This window comes from Vicia villosa, unplaced genomic scaffold, assembly GCF_029867415.1.
Source record: "Vicia villosa cultivar HV-30 ecotype Madison, WI unplaced genomic scaffold, Vvil1.0 ctg.000874F_1_1, whole genome shotgun sequence".
Taxonomy (NCBI): Eukaryota; Viridiplantae; Streptophyta; class Magnoliopsida; order Fabales; family Fabaceae; genus Vicia; species Vicia villosa.
Genome location: NW_026705393.1, coordinates 614,453 through 628,887, shown reverse-complemented (window position 1 = coordinate 628,887; position 14,435 = coordinate 614,453). Strand labels below are relative to the sequence as shown.

Here is a 14,435-nt window from a genome sequence, read left to right as displayed (position 1 = left end):
TCGTCTAGCCTTCAAATTATTATATTGTTTTACTATTTTAATTCAAAACTTTCGTTTTTAATTCGTCACAGAATCAAATCCTCTCGTGTTTTCGTGTTTTGGATTGATGGGATGAAATAACACCATGTCTTCTTCTTCGCATGATGCTGGTGGTGGTGAATTCTCTTCTTGATAAAGGTTAGATTGTGGTCTTTCAATTTTTAATTTCTTATGCAATTTTGTAAGTTTATATATTAATCTTCTTAATATGGTATTATGTACTGGTATTAGAGATTAGGGTTAGGGGGAAAAAATTAGATTTCAGTGTTTCTTTATGTTTCCTTTTGGATTTTGTTATTCTCTTCAGAGATCATTTTTTTCAAAGCAGAAGATTGGTTCTCATGGAAAGTGAGAGATAGAGTATCTCATACATTTCCAAAGTCTTAAGGTATTTTTACAATACTAGTTAGACACTATATTTTGACAGTCTTATAGATTGCTAAACACATTTTCAAATAAAAATCTAGAATTATATATTTTGTTAGCCTCCCATCAAACGTGACGTCAACTACCGTTTGTGCCGCGGCTGCTGAATTTCTTAAGTGCTCTTGTTTCATCTTTCATTCAGATGGCATTTGGCTTGCTGTGTTCCGCGAAAATCATGCACTACTTATGTGGAGGAAAACTCAATAGAGAGCTCGTGAGCAAGTTTACCAAATCAGTGAGTTACATCGTTGCCTTTGTTGATGATGCCGAACAGAGGCAGATCAGAAACCCTCATGCAGAAGCATGGCTTGATGATGTCAAAGATGTTATGCTTGACGCGGAGGATCTCTTGGATGAAATTAACATTCATGTTTTGCAGTGCAAGTTTGAAGCTGAATCCCAAATCCGTGTTACTAGACCTAGTAAGTTGTGGACTCTCTTCAGTGCTTCTTCTAGTTCAATTGACAAGAAAATTGAATCTAGAATGCAAGAAATTGTTGATAACCTAGAATGCCTTGTAAACAAAAAGGATTTACTTCTTTTGAAAGAGCATACTATTGGTTTTGGTGCTGCATCACAAAAGCTGCCTTCGACATGTTTGCCTCTTGAATCGTTTATATATGGTAGAGATGGTGACAAAGATATTATATTTGATTGGCTCGTATCCGACACTGAGATGCTTTCAATAATTTCACTTGTTGGTATGGGAGGGATGGGTAAAACCACCATTGCCCAACATTTATACAATGACCCGAAGACGAAGGGAATTTTTGATCTTTCAGCTTGGGTATATGTCTCAGAAAAATTTGACATTTGTAGAATAACAAGAGAAATCCTCAAAGAAGTCACTAATTCAACTTATGATGATAGTTTACAATTGAACATACTTCAAGAAAATTTGGTGGAAAAACTAATCGGGAAGAGATTTCTTCTTGTTTTAGATGACAATTGGAATGAGAACTATATGTTGTGGGAAGCTTTGCAGGCTCCTTTTGGTTTTTGGGCTCGGGGAAGCAAAATTCTTGTCACTACACGTAGTAAGAAAGTCGCTTTAGTCATGAATTCAAATAAATTGCACCAGCTTGAGCAATTAGAAGAAGAACATAGCTGGAAATTGTTTTCTAAACATGCATTCCAAGATAAAAATGATTCTCAGATAAATCCTAAGTTTGAGAAGATTGGTAAGAAGGTAACGAACAAATGTCAAGGATTGCCTCTAGCTTTGGAAGCAATTGGAGGTCTCTTGAATACAAAGTCATCCTTATTGGAATGGAAGAAGATATTGTCAAGCGAGATATGGGACTTAAATATAGAGACTAAAATCATCCCTACTTTGATATTGAGCTATCAAAACCTTCCTTATCATCTCAAGAGATGTTTTGCCTACTGTGCCTTATTCCCAAAAGGTTATTTGTTTGAAAAGGGTGATTTAAGTTTATTATGGATGGCTCAAAATTTTCTACAATACCCTGAACAAAAGGTTGAGAGTCGGAGAGAAGTTGGTGAAAGGTATTTCAACGATCTACTACTAAGATCATTTTTTAAACCGTCAAAAAAGTACAAAAATGTTTTTGTAATGCACAACATTCTCCATGATTTAGCAAAATATGTATATGGAAAATTTTGCTTCACGTTGAAAGTTAAAGATGCCCAAAGTATACCAAAACTGACTCGCCATTTTTCATTTTTATGTGATGAACTTGAATCTTTTGATGGATTCGAGATATTACACCATGCTAATAGATTACACACATTTCTACCATTATCTATGGATTCCTATCAACATCGATGGTGGTTGCGTTTGAAGTCTGACACTATGATGTTACCTGAGTTGTTTTCTAAGCTCAAGTTATTACGTGTCTTGTCTTTATATGCTTATTGGGATATGACTGAGTTGCCGGATACAATAGGCGATCTTAAACATCTACAATACCTCGATCTTTCTCGGACTAGAATCAGAAACCTTCCCGATTCTTTATGTTCTCTCTATAATCTTCAACTATTGAAATTGAGGGACTGTGAATATTTTGAAGAGTTACCCGTGAATTTATATAAGCTCGTGAACTTGTGCTATTTGGATTTTAGTGGAACGAAAGTTAGAAAAATGCCAAAAGAAATGGAAAAGTTGAAGAATCTCGAAGAATTGAGTTCTTTTTATGTGGACAAGGATAGCGAGTCCAATATCCAACAATTAGGAGAATTCAATCTGCACGGAGAACTATCTATTTTAGAGATTCAAAACATTGCGAATCCCCGGTATGCATTTTTGGCAAATTTGAAAAATAAAGTATACCTTGTGAAACTAGAGTTAACATGGAATGAAAATAGTGATAATTCGCAGAAAGAAAGGGAAGTGCTCGAGAAGCTACAACCTTCTAAACGCTTGAAGAAGTTGTTAATCAATAACTATGGCGGTACATTTTTTCCATATTGGTTTGGAGACAATTCATTGTCATATGTTGTATCCTTAAAGTTGAGTAATTGTAGAAACTGTATTTTGATTCCTTCACTTGGAGCTATGTCATCGCTCAAACACCTCCAGATTAAAGGGTTATCTGCCATAGTGGTGATTGGTAGGGAATTTTATGGAAATGGGACTATTCCATTTCCATCATTGGAAACCTTAACTTTTAAAGATATGAGTGGATGGGAAAAATGGGAATATGAAGTCGAAAGGGATGCTTTTCCGCGTCTACAAAAACTTTCTCTAGTGCAATGTCCCAATCTAAAAGACAAATTGCCTGAAAATCTTCCTTGTTTAGTAAATTTAGAAATTCTTGATTGCAAACACCTCTTGGCTTCTGTTCCGTTCTCTCCGGTCATTCGTGAATTATGTCTCACTTATTGCAGAAAGTTGCAATTTGAATATCATTCATCTACTATGAAGCTTCTTGTGATTAGTCGATGTTGCACAGATGAATCCTCCGTGGAATGGACCGGAAATATCTTGTCTCATTGTTCTACCTCTATTAGAACGTTGAAAATTGAAGATTGCCCAACTATGAATATTCCCCTAGGTAGCTGCTACAATTTCCTTGTAAAACTTGACATCACAAGTAGTTGTGACTCTCTAAAGACGTTCCCATTGGATCTATTTCCAAAACTTGATTCTCTTGACATTTATAAGTGCTATAACTTTGAAATGATTTCACAGGAGCGTGAACATCTTCTACTTACATCTTTATTAATTGAAGAGTGTCCTAAATTTGCATCATTTCCCAAAGGAGGATTGGCTGCACCTAAGCTACAGTATTTGCTAATTTCCAAATTGGAGAATTTAAAATCATTGCCTGAAGGCATGCATATCCTGCTTCCATCTCTTTATAAGCTGTCTATAGAGGATTGTCCACAACTGAATTCTTTCTCAAATGGTGGTTTTCCATCAAGCCTAAGAAGCCTCTTTCTCATGAAATGCTCCAAACTTCTCATCGACTCGCTGAAACTCGCATTCCCAACCAACACCTCTATGTGTGACATGTATATTCAAGAAGTGGATATGGAGTCCTTTCCCAATGAAGGGTTACTTCCCCTCTCACTTACTCGTATAACTATCACGTATTGTCGAAACCTCAGACAACTTGACTACAAGGGTATTGACCACCTCCCCTCTCTTACAACATTGATTCTTAATAACTGTCCCAACATCCAATGCTTGCCAGAGGAGGGTCTGCCTAAATCCATTACAACTCTACAAATTCGGGGAAATTGTCCATTGCTCAAATTGCGATGTAAGAAACCAAATGGCGAAGATTGGCAGAAGATTTCACACATTGAATGTGTAATCATTGATAATTAACTCAGGTACCTACTCTGGCACATATATAATAGGGTTATTTACATGTTTTCTTTTGGTATATCTCATATGAAGTGTTGAAAGTTTATATTAGAATAGTATTTACTTGAACTGGATCCACTTTTTTTGAAATTGAATTCTAATCAGATGTGTTGCATAATATTTAGTGTTCACGTTTGGTGATGAATGTGAAACCAAAAATATGGTGAAGTGCTGATGTTCAGGACATAGAGAAGACAAAGGTACATAAGTTCATTGCAGTTCTAATTCAAATTTGCATGAAACTTCTCAATAGTACTATTTAGCTACACAAGACATCAATCTTTTTCTAAATAGACATTTGCTTTCTGGTTTTGAGCATTATTAAACATTTCACATATTAATCATAACCCTTTACAGGGAATTGATTGTGCCTTTGGAATCTTGTTTGAAGAACAATTTTGATAGTTGATTTCTACAAGAACAATTTGTAATAATAAAAATACTATGTGAGATCTTTCTTGAATTTCAATCTTCATTACACTATAACTTATAATGGTGTTGATGGTTAGCTAGCTATTATTATTCTCGGAATCCTGAAAGACTCTCAATTTTCACCATTCTACTTCTTCTAACAAAAATCCACAAAATCTAATATCTTCAATAATTTTGGTTAATTTCTTGAAAATATATTTGTTGGTAAAGGTCAAGATTCATCACCGTCTTCGTTCAAAATCGCATCGTCAGGTTGCGCAATGGCCAGGATTTGAAACAATTATGAAGTGGAAAGCTCCAAACTTTATAAGAAAAACAATACAGTGGCCAAGTATTGAAAAATTCATGGATCGAGGAAATTATGATTTGATTTATCCATATGTTATTTTTGAATTTTTATTTTAGGGAATTTTAAACTTCAGGTCTATATTGTCTTATTCTGCAGTCAAAACAAGAACAACATGGTTTGGGTTTGTGTTTGGGTTAAATTCATTAGGGATTTTATTTTGGGACGTTTACAAAGCTCAAGAAGAAAAAGCCAAAGATCGAAGCAAGGAAGGACTTCTGAGAAACAGATGTTCCTCATTCCTCACCCAGAGCAGATGATTCCGCCTCTAAAGCACTCTCAATCGTTCAGATCAATCATACAGCCAACCAAGGTCTACGATGCACTCTCTACTTTTCGATTTAAACCGCTGCCACTATATAAGAAAGAAAGTGTGTCACTCTCAAGTATTCAAATTCATTCTCACTCTCACATCACATTTCATTCTCTTACTAACTTAGGCGTTTGAATGTTAACATTGTAGGCTGGCCCTTCTTCCACTATACTTGGCGAGTGGACTAGTTTAGCTTGATATTTTTCAAGTGAACTAGTATAAACATACCTTGTTCTTTCCTTCTTGCATTTCTATTCTTATCATCAATAGTAAAGTTTAAAGGGGATTTAGCCTTTAGAAAAGTTTTGTGTTCTAAATACCCTATTCAACCCCCCCCCCCCCCCCTTTCTAGTGTTTTTCACACCTTCACTTAACACCGCCAATCATCTCCCCCGAGTTCAAATCCTGAAAGACACAATGAGATCGAAATAAATTAGTTAGATAATTCATATCTTGGGCTAATTTACTGACAAACATTAAATTACATGATAAGTTTGGAACATGAAGAACATTTTTAAGAGTTAACACTAGAGACAACACAACTGACCCTTTACTTGCAATGGCTAAAAAAGAGCCATTTACAACTTTAATTTTTTGATTAACTGCACATGGACTATATGAAGAGAACAAAGTAGATTCACTTGTCATATGACCAGAGGCACCTGAATATAGTATCCAAGTATGATTGAGACTGACTTTAAGAAATGCATAATTACCCGAAGGTAGAGAAAAACACAAGAAAGGGGGGTGATTTGGGTTTTCAAAATTTTACCCTTCTTAGAAAAATATTTGTTTAGATAAACATTAACACATGCAAGAAATAGAAAGATGACACATTCAATTATCTAGGTTCCCCTTAGAAAAGGTTAGTTCTGTTCACCCGCCAAGGTGATTTTGCCTTAGAAAATGGCTTAATCCACTAATAATATAATTGATTACAATTGCACGGGCCAACTTCCAGTGACTAACAACAAAATATCAATCAACCCTGTTAGTGATGTCTTAAGAATTCTGACCCAACTGATCCCCTAAGAGATATAATGATCAATGACTTCTTTAATAATTCTGACCCAACTGGCCCCTTAAAGAAGATTTTCCTAAAGCACGTTGATCATCCTGTTAGTGATCCCTTAAGAATTTTGATCCAACTGGTCCCTTAAGAGATACAATGATCAATAACTCCTTTAAGAATTATGACCCAAATGGTCCCTTAAAGAAGATTTCCCACGATGACAACCAATCACCGTCTTCTTGAGTATACAGACTAAGACTAGTCACTCAAGGAACAATCAATAGAAATTGATTAGCATTTTGTGTTTATAAGGATGCTTCTAAAAATCATATTACATAAATGTGTAAGTACAAACAACATAAAAAGTGTTAGGAAAGATAAGAGCAACAGCTCCTTGCTTTTTACAAGATTCTACAAAGATGTTTATGATAAATATTGGTGTGCATCTTGTAGCAATCTTTTTCTCTTCTTTTTCTTCATTCTTTTTCCTCTTTTATTTTAGCTTCAACTTCTTGTATTAGATTTCGTTTGCATTGAATATTTGGGCTTTGGTTTGGCTCTTTCACTTGCAGTTTGCAGTTAGGCTTTTGCAGTGGCAACCAATAGTATTTCTCCTGAAATTTTGATCTTCATTTATACTCTTCAGGGATAGAGACGTTGAAAGGATAGAAGAGTCCTTTATTCTAAGCCAACAGTTACTTTCCAACGGATATAAGTGTAGATGTTAGATGTAAGAACACGTTACTTCCTTAACCTTGTAGCTTGCAACTTTTGATGTGATGGCGTGGAAGACAGCTTTTAAACAGTATGAACGTCTTGATATTTGTGATTTGCTGAGCAGACCGTTGTACTGAATCTTCATGAGAAATTTTCTTGATCTTATCTTCATTTGATGTACTTCTGATTCTAAAGTAGAGGCTTGGAAGAGATCATTTTCTTTTCTTTGTTCTTCTGATGATGTATCGGATGAGTAGTTCAGAAACTACTTTGTTGGGATAGCATAAGAACATAAGAACCTAATAGGAGCATAACTTTGTCTATCAGAAATAATGACAATAACCTTTCTAAAGTACGACGCAGATCCTCCTATATCAAATTTGTATCTGAAGAGATAACTGATTTGATAGTGGGACAACACGAGCAATACAAACTATAGTGTTTGAGTCCTTTCAAAATAGAACAATGTCTTCAGATAATAATGCAACAACATATTTGAGGAACACGTCTAGATATCTGAACAAGAGTCATCAACTAAACTATATTTCTAATTTGATCCTTTTCAGCTGATCTTTGACTACGTCATCAGGGTAATGAGCAACACCTCTTCTGACGAACATATCTTTGACATCTGAACTTGAAGTGACAACTTGCATCTGATGTAGACTTGATTCTGATCTGGAGCAGCAACATCTTGGTAGACTTTGTTTCTTCTGGAGACTCTTGAGACTTCTGAAGCAACAACTTTTTGAGAAGTGTTATGGAGATCTTCTTTATGAATGACGTTCAACATTCCATATAACTACTGATGTACCTACAGAAATAAAAGAGAATAGTCTTTCTGATGATTCTTTAGACAACAGTCTTAAATTGTACAAAGCTTTCTGATTTGCACACTAAAGAAATCATTAGAAACAAAATTGTTTACATATAAAATATATTTGTTGTTATCATCAAAACTTAGAGATGAGGTGTAGAAATTAATCTTGTTCTAACAATCTCCCCTTTTTTTATGATGATAAAACCATGTATTTTGATGTAACAATTTTACAAGGTAATATCATAATCGAATTTAAAGTACACACAAAAACAATATTATAGCCAATAGAAATCTCCCCCTGAGTTAAAGACTCATAGTTTAGAATGAAAGGATATCTGAGCATTGTTTGGGAAAACTCCCATGAGTTAAACAATTTCCCCCTGAATCTAAAATTTAGGACTTTACTAGAAATAGGGTTTTCTTAGCTAAATTTTCAAAGATTAGAATATTCTGATTAAAATAAGTGGAAGCAATTTTTCAGAGTTTAGTTTATCAGAAATACTTTCTTCTTAATTTTAAATTCTTTTTGCATTTATATATCTAAATCTATTTTATTCATGCAAGAAAATTTTAAATATTTTAAAGGATTTCATCAAAATGACATCTTAACTTTCACCCCCTTTTTGTTACAATAAAAAAGTTTAAAATATGATTCATTGATTTTAACTTTGATTAAGAAAACAGAAATCGGTGAGAGAAAAATATACACACAGAACCAATATGAGATAATTAACATAAATACAACTTTTCATTAAAATAAACATAGATACAAACAGAAATACAATCATTCCAAAGAAGTAAACTTATAAACACTTACACAAAATCATAATATCTTGAAGATACAAAGACATAAATAAATTTCATTAAAATAAGCAAGGATTACAAGAACAATAAGAGAATTTAGGAGAACTTAAAAATTCACATTTTTACAAATAGACTTTAACATAAAATTATATCATAAAAATTCAGACGACTTCACATAGAGAAAAGTGAAATATTATGAAAATAGCTGATTGTCAAAGAAATCACAGCTTTCATAAAAAAAGGACAGAGTCTGGACCGACTTTGATTCTTTGAAAGAATTCAACAAGACCAGCCTTGGAGATAAGTTTAGAAAGAATTGTTCCATAGGGTATGAAAGACTTATCAAGCCTTCTGGAAATCAAAACAAATTCTTTCTAGTGATTAAAGATAGTCTGAGGCCAATTGATTTGAACATGGTTAAGGAGGCAGAGGATTAGGAGTTTCTTATTAGGAAACATGTTATCCTGGTTATCTCCTCTAGGATTCATATTGGTCAAAAGAAGGCTAAACCAATCTTTTGCTAGGGGTATAAGAGATTCTAGTTTGGTGGTTTCATAGCCTGATGTCCTATGATAAATGGTTAAAAGTTTCTCAGCCTTTTGATCGGGTTGTTTCGTCGTGATACCCTTTTAATCACATCCAATGGCATCAACAATGGAGGAGGGAGTTAAGATAAAAGGAAAACTTAGAATGCTCGATTGAATGCAGTTATTGTTGTTAATAAAAGCATATTTCCATAAATCTTTGACATGATTCAGATAGATTGGTCCTCTAAGCATGGTGATATAACTAATCCATCCTTGAAAGTGAACACTTGGGAAAAAGTAGTCATTGGTACATATAAGACCAGGAAGTTTCTCATGGATAACGTTTAACAAATCTTCATCTCCATTGAAGGTTTTGGTTGGCATGGTGAAGGGAAGGAATTTAAAGAACAAATGATAGTTTTAAAAAGGAGACACTAAGGATACTTAGGAAAGTAGAGAACTTTAAGAGCAAAAAATTTAGTTACGTAACCTATGAGTTTTAGAAGATTCAGAACAATTACGAGATTTAAGACTAATTTTTTAAGAAATTTGTCAAAATCAAGACATTAAAAAGGTAAGAAGGGAAAGGTCATGATTAACTAGATTCACTTAATTAAAATAATCTTAAATGCGTTCATTAAAACCTATAAGGTATAAAGTTTTTCAACAATTTTCAATAATATTTTTCACTGCTCAAGGCAAATAAAATTTATCATAATAAGGTTGACAGAAGTCAAATCAAACAATTAATTTTAACACATGACATCATATTCTCAGAGTCTAATAATTTTTTTTACTTGAGATATTTTCTGACTTATACAACTTTTAACTTATAAAAGTATCTAAAGAGAAAATTAAAAAGTTTGGATAGAGTTCTAATCTGATACGTTTTATTTTCAGATAATCTTACTCTTTTTCAAATACTCAATAAATATTCTGATAACATGAGTTCTCCTTGCTCACAAATCAAATCTTTAAACATCAATTTCGGAGGCGTTTCTTCAGAGAAAATCTTATTCTGGAGGCGTCTGATCTTCCTTTTTGTAACCATATCTTCATGAGGTGTCATATCTTGAACTTGTGGAACGTTAGATAAACTTGATACATTATCTTTTCAGAAATGTTTTAACTTTAGTACCTTTAGTTTCTTCTTCATATTCTCCATCAGAAAAACTATGGATTTGGGAAAAAATTTAACCAGCTTTATTCTGCTAGTCAAGATTATTATCAAATACACAAGTTGATTCTTTTACCACGAAGGTTTCTTGTAGGGTACATTGAAGCCTTTAGAGCATTCAAGTAACATAGAATCAAATATGCATGAAAGCGTCAATTAAATTAAACTGTATTCTTTTACCACGAAGGATTCAAGTACCATTGTTGCACCCCAAAATTTGCCCTCTTTATTTGAGCTATAAGTTAATAATGACATTTATTTCGTCATTCAAAAAATGAAGAAAAATAATAAAGAGTTTTCACGGGTTTAAGAAGAAAGGCGTGAAAAATGGTTTAAATAGTGGAAATACGAGAAAATTCGCAAGTCATATTTGGAAGGTGATATGAGCTAAGTTCCCGCGCAATCTAGACCGTTTCGATGATATCTACAACTTTCGTGTTCGGCTCGGAAGCCAATTCTTTGAGGAAGGTTGCCAGATTTGTAAATTTCGTTAGCTTCGTTTCTTCGTCACACATGCTTGTTCAGATTTTGAGCCGAAGATAGGGTTTTATCGAGTTCTTTGAGCGGTACTCATAAAATTCTGCACAGTCGCACCAGATGAATCGCCGTTTCTCGTCATTCAAATGCGTGTAATTTCTTCATCGCTTATCGGATTGAGACGATTCTCGCGGCGACGAGTCACAAATTTGGTCATCTTCGCAGAGGCATTGGTTTCGTTCCGAAATTCAGAGCCGAACCGAGTTTCCTTAAAAACGAGCCAAAATAAGACGCACCGAGGGCAATTTGGACATTTCGCATTGACAATATATAAACATTTTGCTCTTCACAAATCAAGGGAGAACCTCATAACTTCAATTTCACCCAAAAGATCAAAAACACTTTCTCTCAATTCTCTCTCAATTTTCTTGGATCAAAACCACAAAAACTCACAAAACCTTCATCAATCTTCATCAATTCAAGATCAAATCTCAAGAACAAATGAAGATCAAAGCAAGAATCAAGAGTCTCTTTCCTTGTTGATCATCATTTTCGGATCTCTCTCTCCAAGGCTTGCGTCTCACTCTCTCCTTCTCATCTCTCGGATTTCATTCGTGTTCGCGTCGTGTTCGCGTTCGTGTTCATCCGATCTCATTCTCTTCATTGGAATCGGTAAATTCACTACAAACCTTGCTAGATCATTGATTTTGTTGCTTAATTCGACATTGATCATGATGATTTTTGATTGTGGATGATAGATCTATGATAATTGATGATGATAATTGCTTGTTGATTGAGTTATTTGTGTTGATCTTGATTATTTGATTGAATTCGAAATTTACCGGTGAATTGTTGTTGATGATACATACATGTTGCTTATGATGCAAGAAATTGCATGCCAAGTGTTCGATCATTTGAGTGTTTGAAGCATTTGTGCTTAATGTTGAGTTTTTTTGCTTGATAAGTGTTTGTTGAAATGCTTATTTGAAATCTTTGAGAGAGAATTCATGGAGCCTTGTGGTTTTTGAACCTTAATTGTTGATTACTTGTTGATAATGATCAAATTTAGAATCTTTGAGAGAGAATTCATGGAGCCTTGTGCTATTTGGATTTTAGTGGAACGAAAGTTAGAAAAATGCCAAAAGAAATGGAAAAGTTGAAGAATCTCGAAGAATTGAGTTCTTTTTATGTGGACAAGGATAGCGAGACCAATATCCAACAGTTAGGAGAATTCAATCTGCACGGAGAACTATCTATTTTAGAGATTCAAAACATTGTGAATCCCCGGTATGCATTTTTGGCAAATTTGAAAAATAAAGTATACCTTGTGAAACTAGAGTTAACATGGAATGAAAATAGTGATAATTCGTAGAAAGAAAGGGAAGTGCTCGAGAAGCTACAACCTTCTAAACGCTTGAAGAAGTTGTTAATCAAGAACTATGGCGGTACACTCTTTCCATATTGGTTTGGAGACAATTCATTGTCATATGTTGTATCCTTAAAGTTGAGTAATTGTAGAAACTGTATTTTGATTCCATCACTTGGAGCTATGTCATCGCTCAAACACCTCCAGATTAAAGGGTTATCTGCCATAGTGGTGATTGGTAGGGAATTTTATGGAAATGGGACTATTCCATTTCCATCATTGGAAACCTTAACTTTTAAAGATATGAGTGGATGGGAAAAATGGGAATATGAAGTCGAAAGGGATGCTTTTCCGCGTCTACAAAAACTTTCTATAGTGCAATGTCCCAATCTAAAAGACAAATTGCCTGAAAAACTTGCTTGTTTAGTAAATCTAGAAATTCTTGATTGCAAACACCTCTTGGCTTCTGTTCCGTTCTCTCCGGTCATTCGTGAATTACGTCTCACTTATTGCAGAAAGTTGCAATTTGAATATCATTCATCTACTATGAAGTTTCTTGTGATCAGTCGATGTTGCACAGATGAATCCTCCGTGGAATGGACCGGAAATATCTTGTCTCATTGTTCTACCTCTATTAAAACGTTGAAAATTGAAGATTGCCCAACTATGAATATTCCCCTAGGCAGTTGCTACAGTTTCCTTGTAAAACTTGACATCACAAGTAGTTGTGATTCTCTAAAGACCTTCCCATTGGATCTATTTCCAAAACTTGATTCTCTCGACATTTATAAGTGCTATAACTTTGAAATGATTTCACAGGAGCATGAACATCTTCTACTTACATCTTTATCAATTGAAGAGTGTCCTAAATTTGCATCATTTCCCAAAGGAGGATTGGCTGCACCTAAGCTACAGTATTTGCTAATTTCCAAATTGGAGAATTTAAAATCATTGCCTGAAGGCATGCATATCCTGCTTTCATCTCTTTATAAGCTGTCTATAGAGGATTGTCCACAACTGAATTCTTTCTCCAATGGAGGTTTTCCATCAAGCCTAAGAAGCCTCTTTCTTATGAAATGCTCCAAACTTCTCATCGACTCGCTGAAACTGGCATTCCCAACCAACACCTCTATGTGTGACATGTATATTCAAGAAGTGGATATGGAGTCCTTTCCCAATGAAGGGTTACTTCCCCTCTCACTTAGTCGTATAACTATCACGTATTGTCGAAACCTCAAACAACTTGACTACAAGGGTATTGACCACCTCCCCTCTCTTACAACATTGATTCTTCATAACTGTCCCAACATCCAATGCTTGCCAGAGGAGGGTCTGCCTAAATCCATTACAACTCTACAAATTCGGGGAAATTGTCCATTGCTCAAACAGCGATGTAAAATACCAAATGGCGAAGATTGGTCGAAGATTTCACGCATTGAATGTGTAATCATTGATAATTAACTCAGGTACCTGCTCTGGCATATATATAATATAGAGTTATTTGCATGTTCTCTTTTTTGGTATATCTCATATCAAATGTTGCAAACTTATATTAGAATAGTACTTACTTGAATTGGATCCAGTTTTTCTAAATTGAGTTCTAATCAAATGTGTTGCATAATATTTAGTGTTCATGTTTGGTGAAGAATGTGAAACCAAATATATGGTGAAGTGCTAATGTTCAGGTCATAGAGAAGACAAAGGTACATAACTTCATTGCAGACAATTGCTTTCTGGTTCTGAGCATTATTAAACATTTCACAGATTAATCATAATCCTTTACAAGGAATTGATTGTGCCTTTGGAATCTTGTTTGAAGAACAATTTTGAGAGTTGATTTCTACAAGAACAATTTGTAATAACAAAAATACTATGTGAGATCTTTCATGAATTTCAATCTTCATTACACTATAACTTAATATTGCTCTTAATAATAGCTTTCTCTGATGCTTGTTAGTTAGGTTCTTAGAAATATATAGAGGATAAATATAATGTAACACCATAATGGTGTTGATGGTTAGCTAGCTATTATTATCTTCGGAATCCTTAAAGACTCTCAATTTTCACCATTTTACTTCTTCTAACAAAAGTCCACAAAATCTAATATCTTCTATTGATATTAACTTTTTCCTTAATGGAGAATA

At 34.3% G+C, this 14,435-nt stretch overlaps 1 protein-coding gene and 1 pseudogene across 1 annotated transcript; both read left to right on the top strand.

Annotated features, from left to right (window-relative positions):
- Positions 1 to 344: 344 nt before the first annotated feature.
- Positions 345 to 4,808, top strand: LOC131631840 (putative disease resistance protein At3g14460). Its single transcript, XM_058902611.1, has 4 exons — positions 345 to 427; positions 608 to 4,266; positions 4,426 to 4,500; positions 4,658 to 4,808. Exon 2 carries the CDS (start codon positions 608 to 610, stop codon positions 4,259 to 4,261), a length of 3,654 nt encoding a protein of 1,217 aa, XP_058758594.1. The 5' UTR covers positions 345 to 427; the 3' UTR covers positions 4,262 to 4,266; positions 4,426 to 4,500; positions 4,658 to 4,808.
- A 6,986-nt stretch (positions 4,809 to 11,794) lies between these two features.
- LOC131631851 (putative disease resistance protein At3g14460) lies at positions 11,795 to 13,752 on the top strand (annotated as a pseudogene).
- Positions 13,753 to 14,435: the final 683 nt, after the last annotated feature.

What these genes read in the sequence shown, in the direction of transcription:
- LOC131631840 (XM_058902611.1), top strand. Translation starts at nt 608, where the DNA reads ATGGCATTTGGCTTGCTGTGTTCCGCGAAAATCATGCACTACTTATGT.